Here is a 19,283-nt window from a genome sequence, read left to right as displayed (position 1 = left end):
TAAGACGCAGAAGTAACCTACCTGCTGAGTGCTGAGGAGGCCCTGAGTGTTAGCGTACCCAGGAGAGCTGCTGCTGTTTTGAAGGATTCAGCTTTGATTTATTTTTCCTGCCTTTTGTGTGTTAGAGGAAGTACTCAGGCCAGAGGCAGTGCCACCCTATCAGAGTACTTCACCATGAATTTAATCCCTGTAATCTCAGTATCAACTGCAAAATGTACTTTAAGTATAAAAAGCAAAAGTTCTTGTGCGATTCACATGCAAAATAACACCAGTCATGTCAAGGTGGAGGTACATTCAGTAACTGTATCTGCTGCTGTGTGAGATCCGTTTATTTTATGGATTAATCATGTTTCACAGGTAAAATATTAAAAAAGTAACTAGGCCATGAAATAAATGAAGTACTGAGCATCTAAAGTACTGAACTTAAATACATGTATTTTCCACTGCTAGATTTTACTATTTCATATATAAGAAGCTGTGTTCAATATGTTTTCATTTCCTTTTCTCACATCTTTACCATCAGTGCATCTGTCTCAAGACAAACTCCTCAGCCGTCACTGTAATTTCTCAATAACTGACCGACTACCTGTGAGCTGCACCGATATCACTTCATTAAAACCATCACATCTTTCACCACATTGTTGTTGGTTGGTTGTGCGTTGCTGCGTACAGTGACATCTACTGGCTGAGAATCACACGGCTCCCAGAGAATGATCACATTGGTACAAATCTGGAGCAAATCATAAATCACTACTCTCTTTATTTTTTCCATTAATCATCTCTCTATTTGAAAACTTCACAGTTTTCTAATAGAGAGATTTACATTTTCCCAGAGCCCAAAGCAGATGTCTGTTATTAACCACTAATATTTTCTAACTTCTAATATCTTATGGATTAATCTGTTCCTATGTTTTATTTAATGCATAAATGTCATAATAGGGAAAAATGTCTCAGAATCTGAGGTGATGTCATCATACTGTGTAAAACCCAAATAAATAAATAAATAAATATTCAGTTTGCAATGATTAAAAACAAACAAATCCTTACATCTGATTGAGCTGATTAATCAACTCATTTCTCAGCTGTAATCTTTATGCAACATTAAAATAAATGACACCAAAACCAAGAGTTTTAATTTCACAACAAATAAAATTTATTCAATTATATATTACAAATATGTACAAGTCATGTAACAAGTAAATATTAAAATAGACATTTTTTAGAACTATCGTTCAAAAGGCATTATGTTGAAAAAATAGGATTTGTTGTGATCTCACATTGAAACTGTAAAAGTATGTTTTTTTCTCCTTGGAAGCCACAGCAGACTTTAATGTGCGCGAGACACAATGGACAACACATGAGGAGTGAAGCTGCAAAAAGGACATAACACAATGGCGCAAAAAAAAAAAGTTGGAACACTTCAGTAAACCTCACAATTAAGTCCACAGTACAGCTCTTTAGGAAAAAAGTACAAACAACGCAACGCATGCACAGCATTTAATTGCCAAAGTCAAAAAACACCAGCTGTGGCGTGGAACTCCAGATGAGGAAGGAAGAAACGGTAAAAACAAAAAACACAACAAAAGCCAACACATGCTTAAGATTTTAAGCCAACAACAACAAGAACATCACAGACAAAGAGGACACTCGATATAAAAACCAACTTTGGTCCATTAAAACATGAGACAGAACAAGTTTACAATCAAAATATCTATTATTTTTTGTTTTTACAAGTTTAAAACAATAATTACATGGCTATTTACAAATGCACAATTTTTTATGTATAAAATAAGTTAAAAAATTAAGAGCACAATCTGTACACAATGTATGAACACTCACTTTGAAAACAATTGAAATCTTGCGGCTGTGTGACCCTGCTTGATGAGGTGCAGTAGCCGGTAGTTGTTGTCCACACTTCGCTTCTTGCTGCAGCTCCTGGCCCAGCTTTTGGTCTCTGCTCCCCGGGCTTCATCTGTGGCCTGGACCCCCTTTTTCCTGGTCGGTCCACGATCCCCCTCGTCGTGGTGGGCGTGCCTGTCTGGACTCCTAAGAGCTCTGGAGTAAAATCGTCTCTTTTCTAAGTGCTCTTTTGTATTGCCGCCCCATTCTAAGTGCTTCACATTTTTCCTTCCTCTTCCTCGAATGCGCCGGCTGCCGCTCATGTCCGTGATATGGCCGCCGCTGTGGCAAAGCACACGTCCTACAGTTCATATCGGGGTGAGGTCAAAGTCGTCATTGACCTCCACGAGCGGGATGTAGAACTCGGGGATCTCGAAGATGCTGGTGGACTTGTAGGTGGCTGGGTCCAGCTCTTGCAGTTTGAGCTGCCACTCCAGACGCTGGACGGCATTCAGGGCCGCCGCCTCGTGCTGCTGCCTCATCAGAAGACACGTCTGCCGAGGGGGAAAAAAACAACATCATTATTTTATCCAGCCAGATGTTTTCATTTAGATCAAGAATGTCTATTTCCAAGAAACAATTGGTCAAGGAAAGAGTACAGAGAAAAACCCATAAACGTGCAAAGGCAACAAAAAAACAAACAGAAGTTTTGTCAGAGATGAACAATTCTCCAACCTGCTGTCGAACCAAAAGAGACAGCTGGTAAAGTTAAACTGATCCTTCGACCGTGAAAACTAACCCGCCCCCACAAAAAACTTGGAATTAACTTGATTTCTGTAGCGTCACAGTCTTTTGTTAAAACAGGTCAATGGTCAAGACCCTGCACATGGAGATCAAAACCAAGGGGTCACAAGATAAATTTGAGATGTTAGGAGTCATATTAATCTGTAAAAACCTAGTTGCAAAAAAACAACCAAAAACTAGTATCAAAACAATCATCTAAGGGTCAAATATGTGACTGAGAAACTGATGTTTTTCCAGAAACCTCCTAGAAAATGGGAGAAATTGAACAAAAAACAACAAGGACACCATCACATCTCGTTCTGAATAAATCCAAGATCAATAATGACATTAAGATGGTCGGCCAAGAAACGTATGCCACACTTGGTTCCCAGGTTTTGTTGATGTTTGTTTGTTTTCCCTCTTTCTCCTGTGAAATATTTAAACTGGTACAAATAGGTGACAAATAATGAAGTTGATAAAAACAAGGAAAACATGTTCTGCTGCACAATTTTTATATTTATTTTTTTAATTTAGTGGGATTTCATAGATATATGCCACTTGTAACTAGAGCTGCAACTAACAATTACTTTCATTATTAATTAATCCAAAATAAATAATGATAAATGCCCATTATAATTTCCCACAGACCAAGATGATGTATGTAAATGACTTGCTTGGTTCAACCAACAGTTCAAAACTCAAAGTATTAAATTCACAATGATACAGAACTGAGAGACAAGCTAGAAATTCGTAACATCTATTGGTTGGCATTTATGCTTAAAAAAAATGACTAAAATGGACCAAAATCATCTAATCAATTAATTAACTTAGGCTTTAGATTCAATATCTGATTCAACAGATGCAATGAAAAACAACCACAGCGATCTTACCTTCAGTTTATCAAACTTGTCGTCGACATCTTGTAACCAGGACATAAACTGCCGAGCGTTGAATCGGTCTCTGACTGAAGTTTTGCCATCATCGCTCTGTGAAGGACACACACAATAACACACTGAATCTCCACACATTACAGCGACATTGTCATCAAGCAACTGACTGAAGGGAACACGCTGGGCTGGTGTGACCCGTGCCACTTACCTGGACGTCCTGAGGCATGTTATACACCTCAGCATCCAGTAAAACTGTACAGGCACTGAAAGGCAGAGTCTGATTGGCTAGTGTTCTTGCTGCCCGGTAATGGACTCGTAAGACTTCCTGCTCGTTTGAAACAATCAGCTTTTCCTGAAAGAGGAAGATAAGAAGAAAGTCAAGTTACTATTGTGCATACAATCTTTCTGTGTATACAAAACTAGAGTAATAATAAACAAGATATTACAAAACATCTTTAAGATGCAACTGCAGCACTGATATCCTGTTTAAGTCAAAGTCAGTTAAACATAACACAACTCAACACAACTTGTGCTACTTCAGCTATAAATGTGTAAAGGTACTCAAACTAACCATGGCACGACAGAATTTAAACACAAAGCTCCAAGAGTAAACTACATACCCTTTCGATGCTGTGTTGTAGTCTGAGTTTCATGCGGACGACCTCTTGTTGTTTGAACATCTCTTTCAGCTGCTCAGGTAATGACGGGGGTGGAGTTATCTGCACAACAATAGAGACAGAAACGGTTCAAAACACTTTATCAACACTGCAGCCTGATGTCTAGATACAGTCTCCATGTAGGTTATGAGACACTGCACGTCACTTTGTTTACTTTTCTATAATTGAACATTAACATGACATAAACTGTTAATGACACTGAGCGACTTCAAATACAGGCTGAGAATCAGCTTGGTGAAATGCAGGGTTGGGGTTTGGAAGCATTATATCAAATCTGAAATCTCTTATCAAATCTAATTATGTTCAGCTTTCAATATTTGCAAGTTATTTAAGTTTTAAATGACTAAAATCCAACTTCAACCTCAACCAAGTTCATGTTGACAACCTGTATCTACAAACTGAAGATGAGATGAGCACCATTAGAAAGAAATGCTGATTAAACAGCTGCAGCCTAATCAAATGAATTTCACAAGCTTTGATCCAAATATCGAAGATCCTGATTCACAACTGCTGAACTGTTGACCTAAAACATTCAAATGATGTGCATAAATGTTTAACTGGGAGATTTTCCCAAAATCAACTGAATTGTGAGCTGCAGTTTCTCTAGCGATGAGTCTCCACTGCGCGTGTCGTGTTTAATTTTTCCCTCATCTTTTTTTTTTCCACTAACCCAACCTTAGTGATATGATCCTAAAATACAGTAGTTCAACATTTGAGAAATTGTAGCTCCAAAAGAAAAGGGCTGTTTGAAGGCAAGATGAAGCCTTAAAATATTCAAAATAAAGCATACACTGAAACTGATACTGTTTTTTTGGGGGGGTATTTAAAAAAAAAAAAAAAAAAACTAAAACATTTTTGTGGCTGGTCCTGTCCACAGCAGTACATCATTCAGCTTCTGAGGGTGCTGATCTGAATCTACTGCAGGTAATACACCGTCTATGTACAAGTACCTCAACACAACCCCACGTCACAACTCACATAACCCCAACGATCACTTCAGTACAGTCAAACTACAGCTGATTGTGAGCAACTCTCAGTGAATCCAAAATGCTTGAGCACAGAACTATAAGCTTCATAAAATGTGTCGAATCCTACAAATACAGATTACACACTGTGCAGCACAATTAGGGGCTTTTCGCATTAGAGTAGGTAGTTCAATCAAGAATTCCTTGACACAGCTTGACCACAACCAGAGAAGATCAGAAAGAGGTGAGGACACTCACTGTCGGTATACAGAGTTTGCTGAGTGGGTTCCCATCTAAGAGGTAGGATCCATTGAAGGTCACATATTCATCATAATACTGTGGTGGCTGGGGGGTGACGCTGCACAACACTTTGCGCTTCTCCTCGATCTTCTTTCTGATGTGCAGGAACTCGTAGTAAGGGTTGGCCCTCTCTGTCTGGTAGGGTTCAATCTCCTCCAGCTTCACAGAGTCCACAATCGCAGCCAGGGACTGCTGGCCCCTCTCCTTCTCCTGCTGAGTCGTGGAGCAGGGCTGGGAGTTCGACACTTTAGGCATCTTTCTCTTGCGTGGATGGGGAACGTGGATGTCCACTTCCTCGTCTGTAGAGCGAACCTTGACCTTAGCCCCTGAGGAATCAGATTCCCGGTCTCCAGACTGTGGAGAGGAGCTCCCTGAAGTGCTGGTGCTGATGTCACTCTGAGCTGCCTGCTGGACGGTGCTTTGACTCGACTCGTCTCCGGCTGAAGATGACTCGGGTTTCTCGTCAGAAGGCGTCACCTCCATCGGTTCTGAGGAGGACTCTCCTTTTGAGTCAAACGAGCCCTCGGTAGCCACACTGCCCTCGACTGACAGATTTTCTGTTGTAACAGAAACGGCAGCGCTGCTGTTGTTCTCTGGGTTCTGTGGGACGTCAGTCATCTCTTCAGCCTTGTGCTCAGGGCTCACACAGGGCACGCTGTCTTTTTTCTCCAGCTGGACATCAAGACATGGGCCTGCAGTGTCACTGGAAGCTTTTGCTTTCTTGCAGTCTTGGTTACTTACATCCATATCCTCTTGAGAACATTTGGACTCTGTGTTAGTTTTGCTAAGACCTGGCAAAGACTCTCCCGCAGCGGAGCTGGGAATGTGTGAGCTGGTGGACGGTACAGGACTTCCCATTCCTTCTGTTCTCAAGCTTTCGGAAACGATTTCCATGCTCTCTGGTTCTGGTCTATCAGCGTCCTCAGGAAGTTTCTCTTTGTGCTCAGAAACCTGTGTGGCACCTGTTTCTGTCTGCTGCTGGCTCTCCACGCCAGAGGGTGGGAGTGGTTCTCTCTGCTGGAAGGTTTTCGTGTTTGTGAGGGCTGATGGTTCAGCAGAGACAGAAGCTGTAGGTACTGATGTTTGATCAGAATCCTTGTTGCTGCATTCTGCCTGTGAGTTTTCTGTCAGACACTGGACGTCCTTCACAACAGGAGATTCAGAGGTGGGAAGAGCTTTCTGCTCTGTTGACCCTGTTTGAGAGCCACTACACTGTGAGAGGCTGGACTGCGGAATCAGGTTTTTATTCAGAGGATCTTTGTTTGACATTTGAGGGGTCAAGCAGCCAGGAGTGCTCCCGTCTCTCTCTGAGAATGAATCAGCCACTGAATTCACATGTTGTTGACTATTGAGGTTCTCCTCTGTTTCTGTTGAGGTCTCCTTTGTTCTCAACTCCTCAGGCGGCAGGCTGGATTTTGGCAGATTTTCAACTGTTTTACCTTCAGTCGATGAGTTGGCGTCCTCGTCCAGAATAGCCCTGAGGTAGGGAGATTCATGTCTGCCGGACAGCAGCGTCCGATTACTTTGCGGTGCATCTGGAAGACTGTTGCAATCTTTGTCATGAACAGACGGAGATCTGGTGGCCTGAATAACAAGGGAAGACTGGAGGAATGCAGGTTGAGAGTCTGAGGCTTCCAGATTCATGTCAGAGTCATATTCAACGTGTCTCGGTGTTAATGTTGCAGCCTGACATGAATCCTCTGAGCTGGCAACAGAAACTAGAGATACAGACCTGGACATGAGGCCACAGCGTTCACTCTCTGGTCTGGGTGATCTGCTCAGACAGTTTTCCACCGCTGACATGACCTTTGCGCTGATGGAGGGCAGACTCTTGCCATCAAGCGACATTGTTCTGGGACTGGTGCCGTCCTTCAGAGGTTTATCTCTGCTGTGGACATCAGAGGCTTCGGAGCTTTTTGAGCGCATTAGCTCCTTACTCAAACATGGTTCAGTTTTTGTTCTGTCTTTAGGCTTGGGTTTCCCTGGGTCTGCCAGAGGTCGCTGTTTAAGCCTTTCCCGCTCTTTCTGTTTGATTTTCTCCAGGTGTTTCCGGTGCCACTGCTCAATCTCCTGGTCCTTCATGCTGAGCATGCGCTCAAAGCTGGTCTGCATCAAGTCGTCGTTTACAAGCCTCTTTTCTTTTGGCTTTGTGTCCCGTGTTGCTGGCGAGGCTTTCGACTTGGCCTTGTCTGCATCCGTCTCGTTGGGTTTCACTTTGCTGATCTTGGCCTGCTGGGAGCGGTCTTTGTGCCTATCTTTATCCTTGTCCTTGTGTCTCTCTGAGTCTCTGTCACGGTCTCTCCGGTCGCGGTCCTTCTCTGGTGTTCTCACAACCTCGTCCTTTGATTTTGTGGATAAGGACTTGCTGCTCTCAGACAGATAGCTCTTCTTCTCTTCTAAAAGTAATTTCAAATTGGAACTTGAGGAAAGAGCTCCGTCTTTTATTTTATCTCTCTTCTTCCTGTCGCAGTCCTTTTCTTTGGAGCGATCAGATTTACTATGATCTGTAGTCTTCTCCAGAGGTTTTCCTTTCTTATCAGAGTTTGTGCGATCCTTCTCTCTGTGATCCCCGACACTATACTCTCTGTCCGGCTTCTCCCTATCAGACCGTTTGTCAAACTTATCTTTATTTTTCCTGCTGTCTTCGTGCTTTTTTGTTGTGGATAAAGATTTCAGTTTTTCATTCTCTTTGTAGTTTTTATCTCCAGGCGAGTGAGAAGAAATGGCTCCCGTTCTTTCTTTTTCCTTCCAACGATCCACTGAATTCTGTGGTTCAGCTTTGTCAGAGTGCTCAATTTTAATCTTTTTTTCCTTGTCAGGATGCCTTTTTTCCATTTTTTCGGAATCCTTCTCCTTTCCTGGGAGCCTCTTCTCAGTTTTTTCGCGTGAGCCTTTCTCAGAAGGCTCCAGCTGTTCTTGATCAGCTGTGATCCCACTTATGGGTTTCTCTTCTGTCTCTTCTTTCATGCTGTTGCTCTGCAGCGACTCCTCAGGAATCCGCCCTGAGCTGTGGCAGTCCACCCTCTCGTCACGCTCACTCGGCTTTGAATCCTTTACCTTCTCCTCTTTACCAGCAGCGTCCTTCCGCTCTTTTTTCACGGCCTTGTCTTTTTCACGCTCCTCTCTTGGCCTCTTATCCTTACTACTGGAGTGTTTTTCTTTTGTGTTTCTCTCATCTTTGACAGGAGAGGAATCAGAGGTCTTCTGAAGCGTGCTTGTATCTTCACCTTCCTTTTTCACTGGCAGGGGTTCATCTGTCTCATCACTTTTGAAAAAATTTTCTTTCCAGAACTCTCTGTCAAACTCCAAATTCCTGTGGCTGTCTTTTCTGGCCTCCTTCTGCCTATGTCGGCTCCGCTCTGCCTCATATTCCCTCCTGTGTTTGTCTTTCTCCTTGTGTTTAAGTTTATGCTTCTTCACTACTTTGCCGTCTAAGTCGGTCTTCCGTAAGGCACCTTCAGTGCTGTCTATACTGTTTCCTATGCTGCCGTCTTTGTAAGGGCTCGAATGACCGTCCTCCCCCTCTACACTGGAGTCTTTCTGTTGATGTTTGCTCTTTTCCTTGTGCTTACACCCCTTTGTACTGGAGCCTTCAGTGCAGTACTCTGCGTCTGTGTAGTGGTTGTATTTGACACTGTCCACCGGACATGAGCTGTCACTGATGGAAACACACATCTTAGTATTTTCTTGTTTGAGTGGTGTTTGTTTATCCGTCATGCTGTGGTTCAGTTTAGGAGATTTGATGGATGACAAATGGAAGAGGTGGACGGATGAGTCATCTTTAGGACTGAAAGACATCTTAAAGGAGTCTTCCTCCCGACCCTTTTCTGTGCTCTCTGACACAGTTGCTAAAGAGAGGACCAACGTTTTGCTGTTCTCTTTCCCGTCCTCTTGGTTTTCCTTGTTTTTATTCTGACTCTTGCTCTTCCTCTTTACTTTGCCCTTATCCTTTTGCTCAGCATTGTCCTTTTTAGACCTTGTTTCTGCCTTGAGGCTATCTGAGCTCTGAGAGCAGGTGGGTGAGTTCCTTTTCTCTGAAAGGCTCTCCATTTCATCGCTGGAGGTATCCGAACTGCAGTGGACACGAGAAGTCTTCTGCTTTTTCGACTTGGAGGAGGAATCTCCCTTGCCACTCTGCTTTCCTGCCACATGATTCCTATCTTTGTCCTCCTTCTCCCGCTGCCGTAGTTCCCTCCGGAGGATGTGTCTGTCGTTCAGGGCTTTACTGAGATCCTCCTCCTCTTCCTCATCCTTGAACTCGTACTCATCCAGCCCTGGCATGGACGATGACGCTTTCGTGGCTGGTTTGCCATCTGAGTCCTTTTCAGTATCAGAGTCTTCCATGTTGTCATCCACGCTGGATGGATTAACAGACGGTGGGTCTTCAGACTCTGGAGAGGAGAAGAAAAATGAACTGACTTTAAACTGACTGCATATGCGTAGAGTAAAGCCTATGAAACTGCTGATATTTAATTTTTAAACCCCATCTGGTCCCACTACAGTGAAAACACGTGTACCCATTGTGCTACGAGGTGCAGTGTGTAGGAAAGTCCAGTAATATTACACTTAGGATGTTAATATGTAACAAAAAAAATAGGTTCAGCAAAGCACCGCTGCATTGTCTGCATACCTGAAGAGCTGTCATCTTGGTCCGACAGTGGCACCTCTCCCTTTAATAGCTGCTCCAGCTCCTGGGAGTCTGCCACATCCACTGGACGCTCCCCACGCTTATTGGCCTGGAAGGCGTTTCCACCGTGACGTAGAAGCAGCTTCACAATCTACACATAACATAACAAAAATTGATACTGAGAATCTCTCCAACAGAATTGTAAAGATAAACATCACGTTTGTAGGAAAATATGCTACTTATTATATGAAAATGCAATCAAAAACAAAAACTTAAATGTTTGATTTATTGTGAAAACATGTGCTTTAAAACAACTAATTTCAAACAAATATTTTAAATATGACCATTGAAATTTTTCATAAACTATTCAAAACAGTCTAATTGTATAAACATTATAATAACTGACACTGTGATCTTGTGAGAAAATGCTATAGACAATCTACATTTGCAATAATATACCAACAATCAATAGTCTTGATGGAAATAAATCTTTCTGCCATCCAACATTATGACAAGACATGACTAAATTCATGTCTACATATGGATGTGGGTACAGTATTTCTTCTTCTTTTGTTCTGTAACAATCTTGTCAATATATGTTCAAACCTGTGCAAAGACCTTGACCACAGTTCATAAATGTAAACTTTCATGTCCTACATTACTGTGGCAGAACAACCTTCAGGTTGAGCTCTTACATCTTTGTGCCCGCTGCTGGAGGCATCATGGAGCGGCGTGTCGTCATCCAGACCCTGCGTGTTAACCTCTGCGCCTGCTCCTATTAAGACCTTGGCCACATCATAGTAACCTAGATTACAGGCTTCATGGAGAGGAGTCCAGCCTGGCGAGGGCACATAAACAAAAACGGCAAACAGGCTTCAGAATTAACAGGACCTTTACTTTACAGGTGGGGTACAGTTGCAACTAAATTCAAATGTTAGCAGCCATCTGTGTTGGGAAATTAGGCAGATGGAGGTAAAACGAAGAAATAAAGAATGAGAATTTAGCTGCACACAAAACCAGCACAGAAGGTAATAATCTACACACTGATGTCTGCTTTTGTTAGCTCATCATGAGATATTAATGTTGAATCATTAGTCGTTAGTTAGTTTTATGTCATTAATAGCGACCAAACAGACATGATGAAAGCTGTTAGAATATCACCTCCTGGGGCATCGTACCTGCAAAGTCTTTGACGTTGACATCAGCTCCCAGGCTAATGAGCTCTTTAACTTGCTTGGCGTCTCCCCGGATGGCTGCCATGTGAAGGGGCGTCTCCCCTCGCTCGTTCCTCTTGTTGACCTTGTCCTTTTGTCTGGATGAGGCGCTGCTGGGGACTTTCTTCTGCACAGGGGTCGTTTGAGAGGGGTGACTGGGTGTAGAGTCTGGGCACAGGCAGAGAGAAAACAGCTTAATTGATGCTAAAAGCAAATGTCTGTCCCATGCTGAGACAACCTACATTAGGCAAAGCAACAGACTGAGCAATCACAGTGAAACTCCTGTTACTGGGAACCTGAAAGTCTTTCAGGAGGCATTAATTAAAGGAGCAGTTCAGCATTTTGGGTAATATGCTTATTTGCCCTCTTGTTGGGTTTGATGAGAAGCTTGATACCAATCGTACAACTGTTCTGCATTTGAGTCAACCTTCACCTACACAATCACATTATTAGGCTACAGTCATAGGGTTACAGGGTTATAGGGTGATCATTTACTCACATTTTGTAACCAGTTTTGGAGACAGTGCTACTAAAAGTTCATAACTAGGAGCACTAGTGCAACTTGCAAATATGTCCCCTGTTGGCCCTCTTTTTTAAATCACCATCTTATCTCATATAAAACACCAGGAGGGAAACTAGTGTATGTGTGATAGTGCAGGATGGGGACCATGTAGAGACAATGAAACAAACTATCAATTCATCTTTCAGAAGAAAATATCATTCAGATCCTCCTGTGCCATGACACCCCAATATTTCTGATGAGGACCATTCAGAAGAGGAGTGAGCACGTTATTTTGTCTTTATGTGGCTGAGACACTGCAAAGACAGGAACAGCATGTATTAGAAGCAAAGCTCTCTGTGTGGCCCAACGTTTACTGGTGAATCTGACTTACAGCAACAACACAGCATTTGTGCAGTTGATTGTAGTTATCGCAGATTCAGTGAAAATGAAGACCAGCGAAATGATAAAGGATTGGTGAAAGCTCAAAGCTCTGTTAATTACAATATCAGGCCATGGAACGTATATTATTAATCAGGAAAAGGAGATTAAAATTACTAGTACCAACCACGGCCTGAAAATCATCTTTGGCCTCACCCCAGGCACAATGAACAAAAGAAACATTTAACACAGTAACATCATAGATTAGGTTTAGAGCATGACTGAACAGTACACGCCAATTCCAGTTCATATTTAATTGTGCATGGCAATTACAGATTTTCTATTCATCTACGATGCTACCAAAGACGTCTTTCGTCACCTAGTGACAGAGACAGGGTGGTTAGAGAGGACAGTGGCCATGGGAGCGGATGGTGCGGCAGTCAACTCGGCCATAAGGCGGGGTTTAATAGCCCCCCTTCAGGCCCAGAAAAATACAGTATACAGAAAATCAGTGTGGACTCCTGTTACATAGCTGACAAATGTACAGCAAAAAAAAATAAAAAATATGCAAACAGGAGAGGAGGAGAGTCAAACGTCTGCACAAGATGAGGAAACTGTAGTGAAAAGAAAGGTCACACATCTGTCACATGGTATGTGAGCAACCTGTGTTAACGAAGACGGGAAACACAACAAACCTTTAAAATAAACCAACATTTAAAAAGGAAAAATTACCATCCCGACCTACTGAGTATACAGAAAGCCAAAGTCTACAGTCCTATCAGACTGTTCCTTTAACAAGCCTGGCACAAGATTGGGCAACCACCCTGAGACAGGTTTTACTAGAAACCTAATAACCTGTACTTTCCTGTGTTTGTCTGTTTAGTTCCAGCAGGTATTAATCATTGACTTACAACTACTCAGAACATTTCATTTAAAAAACAATAACCTGAGTCATTTAGCTTGGTTACGTACTGAAGGGAAACAATTCAATAACTGTAAAAACCCTTTTAAAAACCACAGAGAAGCTTTCTCTCTAGTTGAGCAGCTTCAGTAAATATTAAACATTGCCCTATTTTCAACCTTGAAATTTTAGAGTATAAGCTTGTAAAATGTTCGGAAGCGTGATTCATCCAACAGTAAATATACTCTGAGCCATGTTGGAGACGTGGTTAAGGTGAGAGGGCAGAAACACAAACCTGGACTGTTGGCAGTCATCTGCATTAGGAGAGCCATCTGCTTGCGCTCTGACAGAGGATACCCAAACAAAAGGTTGGGAGCCTGGGACTTCTTGCCCCCAGCTTCCTTTTTCACCTTCTTCTTGTCTGGTCCATCTTTATCTGCAACAAAACCAAGGAAGAATTTTAGATATGAGTCCAAAGAAAAGTCCTTTATAACAGCAATTTAATCGTCACAGTGTTTTCCTCCTCCCCTTGTATCTGTTGAGCACGTGAGGAAACAGATGACAAGCATGAGGTTTGAAAAAGGGACAAAAAAAAGACAGCATTCTCTTAAGCCAGCCAAGTGCAGGCGGCACTCCTTGGGCCCTCCCCCCACCCGTCTCCGTCGGTCAGTTGATACTAAACACAGACATGCGTGAGCTGTAAAAAGGGGCAGATGCAGGGCGAAAACACACACACGTGCATGTGTGTATGTGTGTTTACGGCAGCACTGTAGCGCAAAGTGGGTGATGAGACTTGAAGAGGATACGGGGGCCGAGGATCGGGCTGCAGCGATTACCTGCGTATATCCTGCAGGGAGGCACTAATCTCTCTCCCCAGGTCTCACTCGACTGGCCTGGGTCTGAGTCATCTACAGTGCAAAGCAGAGAGGATGGGAAGGGGAGACAGGAAGGAGGGGAGAGCAAGGGGAGGAGGGGGGGTGGAAGGGTGGGAAAGCACTGCATTAACGCTCACTCGCTCACACTCTCTCTCTCTCTCTCTCACCCTCTGCATCTCGCATGTACTCAAATACAGACAGGCACAAAGGCAGACTCTCACTCCACGCACAGATTATGAGTCATGGCAACACAAGAGACAGGAGAGAAGATCCAGTCTGAGATGGTGGTCAGTGGAGTCATTACTTCCCTTCTGCTCACAGCTGCTCAACACAGGACCTGAGAGGCACTATGGGAAAGTTGGGAGGGCAAAACCACCCTCCATGCTAGTTTAGGTTTACAACCTGTGCAACATAAATTATACTTGATGAATTCAAAACTGAGGGTTCTTGACTGTTAAAATGACACAGGACCACACAATGAAAATCATTACGTTGAGCTTTTCTCTGCAGAGGAGATGAAGGCAAACGTGCAGTCTGTCAAATGCATTACTGTATTTCATTTACTGTAATTACAGCTGGACAACCAAATAAACTATTTTCAGGTCTCAAATCTGATGTAAACATACAGTTAAACATCTCTCTAAGTGATGGAAGCAGAATAGTCTAATTATACAAGTAAAAGATGTAAGATGAAAGCATGATGTCTCCAACATCATTGCACATTTCCTTAAAACTGCATGGACAATAACAGGTTTTAAAGGAGAAGGGTACCATTGTATTTATGTTTTACATTATATTGTCAAATGCCATAAAAGGATCAAAATCAAAAATGTTTTTAAGTACTTTCCTACAGTCTGTGGCTCTCATCCCCAAGACAACCCCAGGCTTTGGATACAGGATCAGTTTGCTGTTGCCTTGGTCTTTTCATGGGATTGGTTGGCAATTATTAAAAAAAAAATATATGGAAAATCTCAAGCCTAAAAGGTTTGGAAGCTCAAATGTTTATTTTTATACATGTATCTATGTTTAGAATTATTTGTCTCCATCTACACTCTTTTTCCATTGCCTCATTAAGGAGAAAAAACAAAACAAAACAAAAAAACTCAACTTCATCAACGTGGTCAGGTTTGGATATTGTAGCCAAATAAGTCCAAACCCTTTGACCTATAGACTGTCCCTATAGAAAAGGCCCCCTGGTGGCCTGGCTTAACACCAGGCCACCAGGGGGCACTGTGAGGACATGGCAGCAAGCCAGCAGCATGGCTGTTGGAGGAGGAGGAGGAGAAAGGAGGAGCATCAACGGTCCTTACCGGTGTCTGAGTCTCGCTCGTCTGTCCGCGGCGGACTCGTAGTGAAGGAGAGCTTGCGCTTCATGGAAGACTTGGCTTTCCCTTCCTTCCCCAGTAATTCACTCCGGTCCAGCTTCGGAGTTTTGGTGAAAGGGGACAACTTGTCTTTGCTCTGTCAGAAGCAAGGAGAAAATAAAACACAAGAAAAATTAGATATGTGAAATACAGCAAAGGTGTGGCCACATTTGTGAGGTATATGTGTGTCTGCCTGCATATGTAAACAACACAGTCACGACAGAGGCAGCCCCATTTAAAAACAGGCTTGATAGCAAATCGGTTGAGATTAGCATGTGGGCAGTGTTTCGGTTGCTAAAACTTGACACTAACATAAACTGCACATGGTTACATTACAGGCTGTGTTGTGTCTCTGCAACATATTGTTTGGGTCTTGCAGGCAGCAGGTTTGCCTGCATGACTCACTAAAATCTTAGTCCCAAGGCAGGATCTCTACCCAGTGAAGAGTAAAGGACCAGGAGTGACTAGTTTTTTTCTCTGCTTACACACAGAAATAAAGACATGGAAAAGAAAGTCCACGGTTTCAGTGTTAGAAGTAGGACTCACAGTACTGTGAATCCCATTCCAAGAATAGCGTTTAATACTAATGGTCCAAACTCAAAGACATTTAGTTTACTATAATATTAGTCTGAAAAAAGTAGAAAATCCTCACAATAAGATACAACCATAAAATGGATGTAAATGATGACGTGATGATGCTCATAATTTTTCTTTCAGTCAACTAATTCGTCAATTAATCATTTCAGCTCTAAATGGAAAGAAACATTGCAGATCTAATTTCATTCTGAAGCAAAAATTTCACACAGATGTTACAATAGAAAAAGAATGTAGAAAATACAGCTAGCCAAATCTTTAGGTGTAAAAATAAAACATAATGTACTACAGAAGTACAAAACGGGAGGTCTAACATCACTCAATAATCAACTCAAGATTTCATCTAACTTCATCTAACTAAATAAAGGCCTAAATAACCTCTATATACACTGAATACAATCTTGTCTATATAGGCTTAATGCTAAACAAATGTACTGCCACATAAGTGTTAGCTGCATTTGTTTTGGTGTCCAAAGCCTGGGTCATAATTAAGCTGCAAACAGAACAACTCCCACTTCATAAAACAGAAGAACTGCAATTTATTTTTATGAATATAACGTATTTTCACTAGATCAGCAAAAATTGGCTGTGAATGTGCATGGAGGGGGTACCTGGATTCTGCAGACAATCCTTAAAATATGGTAGGAATTGGGGGGGGGGGGGGGGGCACGGGCCTAACCAGCAACACCAGTAAATCTGTTCGAGCAGTGTTTTACAGTTCCAGTTACAGGGATCTTGTACCCTGATCTGCATACAAAGCATTTTCAGTACCATTACTTTTAGTGAGCTGCACTTTAGTGCATGAAAATACATTTCTGGCAGGAGAAAAAATGTCTGCAGTGTGGTGCTTCTTTGATCTCAGTGAAGCAATGTGCCAGCTGTGCAAAGCTGGAGTGTCTGGCGGTGTTGAAAGTAGAGGAGAGAGGATGAGAGGCACTTCTGCTTTAAAAATAAAAGCAGATGTAGATTGTCTCTCTCATTTACAGAGAAAGGGATAATCAAGTAGTGTTGGGGAGTTAAAACAAACTGTTGTTTTATATTAGGCCAGTACAGTTCATCATATGTAAATATTTAATGAGCAGTCCTCAGTCTGCTTGTTGGGTCAAAAAAGACTTGCATGAGTGAACTTCTGGTCTATCACATATAGATTTGTTCTGTCATATTATCTGATCAAATCAATGTTTGTCTAACATGATAGCATTTGTGTTCAACATGTACATGCACAGCTCTCAGAATCCACAAAACATAGCAGAGAATAGTGTAGCTAGGCGGTGAAATATAGTCCCTTACAGGACCCAAATGTTTGTGTATAAAACTCTCATGCTAATGTTTGTGAAAGAAAACTTCATCACCAAGACCAAGCAACAAGTGACCAGGTGCAGAAATGTGCTATGAGAGAAAACACACTCAAAATCAGATATTTCAGCACTGAGGAAAAATCTGCTCGACATTGTTGCATCTCATAGTGACTAAGCAAAAGTGCTAAAATTATGACCACTGCCTCAAGAAGATAATGCTGGATTTATTTATTGGCATTGCTAACAAATCGTAACTGAAGCACTGAAATTACATGCAGGTCACATATGAGATGATTTGGGATCCAGAGCAGCTACTAAATGGACTTTGAGGGGAGACTATCTTGGTACCAGCAGTATCCAACATCAAAAATGAACTCAACCTCAACTTTGAAGCTAACATGGACCAACATGGTCCAAAATCTGCAATTCCATGACAACTGGGCAAACATCTGCTGATGAAGAACGTGAGATATGACAGAAAGCAGCTTGGACCTTGATGTGAAATCATTTTGTCAACTGCTGTTTTCCAAATCAAAAATAAACTCTTGAATTTCTTAAAACTAATGAAAATGTTTTTGTTGTATTCAGGTATTCACGGACATATTCAGAGTATACTGATGTGTTTTTCCCTGGAGATTATGTTTGAAAAAGCATTTCGAGGACTACACAACTATGTGTTCACAACATCAGATACTTATAAAAGAGAGAGCACCAGGGCGAAAAGGTTTTCTACAGAGTGTTGCATTATGGGTCATTTACAGCCCTAATGCTGCTAAGCAACCAAGAGTTTTAAGGCTGAAAATAGTAAGTCTTTCGGATAGTCAGCCCTCTAAGTGTTTGGTTTGCCCAGTATCAGCCGCAGGAGTTTTGCAGGAGTAATGTTGTTTTGCAGCGATAGGGGAAATAAAAAAAAAAAAAGACAAGCAACAGCTTCACAGCTTCTCCAACATCTCTAATGCAGAAATGAACCAGGGAGAAAAATCTGTCAAACAACCAAGAATTACAGCTGAGACTGTCAGAGAAAATGATGTTGACTGCTTCAACACTCTGGCAGGAGAGAGTGAGTCTTTAACTGATAGACAAGATACACTAAGGTGGGATTTACATATTACTGAATTTCCAGTTTCAGTTATACAAAGAGAAAAGTCTTCAAAAATGAGGACTCAGCAGGACGAGTAGAAAAGTGCTTTCCTCAAAGACTCTTTTTCTCAAAAACAGCTGTTGGAAAAGGGAGTGTTGTCTCATAATCAGAGTTATCCCATATCTGAGCCAATACAATGTTTTACTGCATTTAATTACTTCTGCATATTGATTTAATTTTTTCAATTAAAAGCTGGGTTTTTGTGCAAGGAACAGTACACAACAGACAAAAGCAAGAATGGCCATTGAATCTCAGCCTGAGATCTAATTCTCTACTGTTTATCCAACTATAACTATTTAAAATACACATTTACATTTGTGACGCTTCTGCTTATGTGTTACCCTCAGTGCTACTGTATGTCTGTGCTCACATACCTTCTTCCCCGCCTGCTTATCCACCATGGCTCCATCTCTGTCGCTCCCAGGTTTGGCCATGGTGCGGCACCTGACTAGCTGTGACAGCTACAGCACAGTATGGTCATCATGCACCTGGAGACAGACAACAGACAGACAATGAGAAGGATTTCTACTCTGCCACATCACAGTCTGAGCGAATGACTAGCTTAGCGTTTCTTCAGACTTGGTATAAACAGGTGGTGTGTGCAGCAGACACTGTGAAGACATTTTTAAATACAGGTACAATTAAATGACAATCCTTCATAGAGACTGTTTACAGGCTAGGCTTTAAGCAAGTGTCTGCATCACAGAGGAAACCAGAGCTAAGTTAAGACAAGTCACTTCACCCCAGAGAGGAGTGGCAGTGTATAAAACAGTACTGCTGCAAAGAGTTACTCAGCTTTCATGATGTAGGTTGAGTGGATCAGTAATCAGGGATTTTTTTATTGAAATTTCCATTCCGCTTCTCGAGACCGACCTTTGAAAACAGGCAGGAAATAACTACACAAGGCAGCATGAATCACAGCTTTAGGGACTCTT

General features: G+C 42.0%; 1 protein-coding gene across 2 annotated transcripts in view; it reads right to left on the bottom strand.

The window, feature by feature from the left end:
- Positions 1-1,129: 1,129 nt before the first annotated feature.
- The window catches only part of ankrd12 (ankyrin repeat domain 12), a 37,936-nt gene continuing 19,782 nt past the window's right edge, over positions 1,130-19,283 (bottom strand). The window contains exons 2-13 of one of the 2 annotated variants that reach the window (XM_071490785.1): positions 18,723-18,836; positions 15,262-15,412; positions 13,913-13,984; positions 13,372-13,512; positions 11,260-11,463; positions 10,777-10,919; positions 10,085-10,232; positions 5,413-9,845; positions 4,133-4,231; positions 3,721-3,864; positions 3,513-3,608; positions 1,130-2,393 (exon numbers count right to left, since the gene is read on the bottom strand). In XM_071490785.1, coding sequence (XP_071346886.1) covers positions 2,208-2,393; positions 3,513-3,608; positions 3,721-3,864; positions 4,133-4,231; positions 5,413-9,845; positions 10,085-10,232; positions 10,777-10,919; positions 11,260-11,463; positions 13,372-13,512; positions 13,913-13,984; positions 15,262-15,412; positions 18,723-18,782 — 5,877 coding nt within the window. In that variant the 5' untranslated portion in view covers positions 18,783-18,836 and the 3' untranslated portion in view covers positions 1,130-2,207. The remainder of the gene's footprint in view (positions 2,394-3,512; positions 3,609-3,720; positions 3,865-4,132; positions 4,232-5,412; positions 9,846-10,084; positions 10,233-10,776; positions 10,920-11,259; positions 11,464-13,371; positions 13,513-13,912; positions 13,985-15,261; positions 15,413-18,722; positions 18,837-19,283) is intronic. The other variant, XM_071490786.1, reaches the window with a different exon arrangement.

Source organism: Trachinotus anak, unplaced genomic scaffold, assembly GCF_046630095.1.
Source record: "Trachinotus anak isolate AG129_WGS33_773 ecotype Australia unplaced genomic scaffold, CSIRO_AGI_Tana_v1 ptg000012l, whole genome shotgun sequence".
Classification (NCBI taxonomy): Eukaryota; Metazoa; Chordata; class Actinopteri; order Carangiformes; family Carangidae; genus Trachinotus; species Trachinotus anak.
The sequence above is the reverse complement of the archived record's forward strand: the minus strand, read 5'-3'. Positions and strand labels throughout refer to the sequence as shown.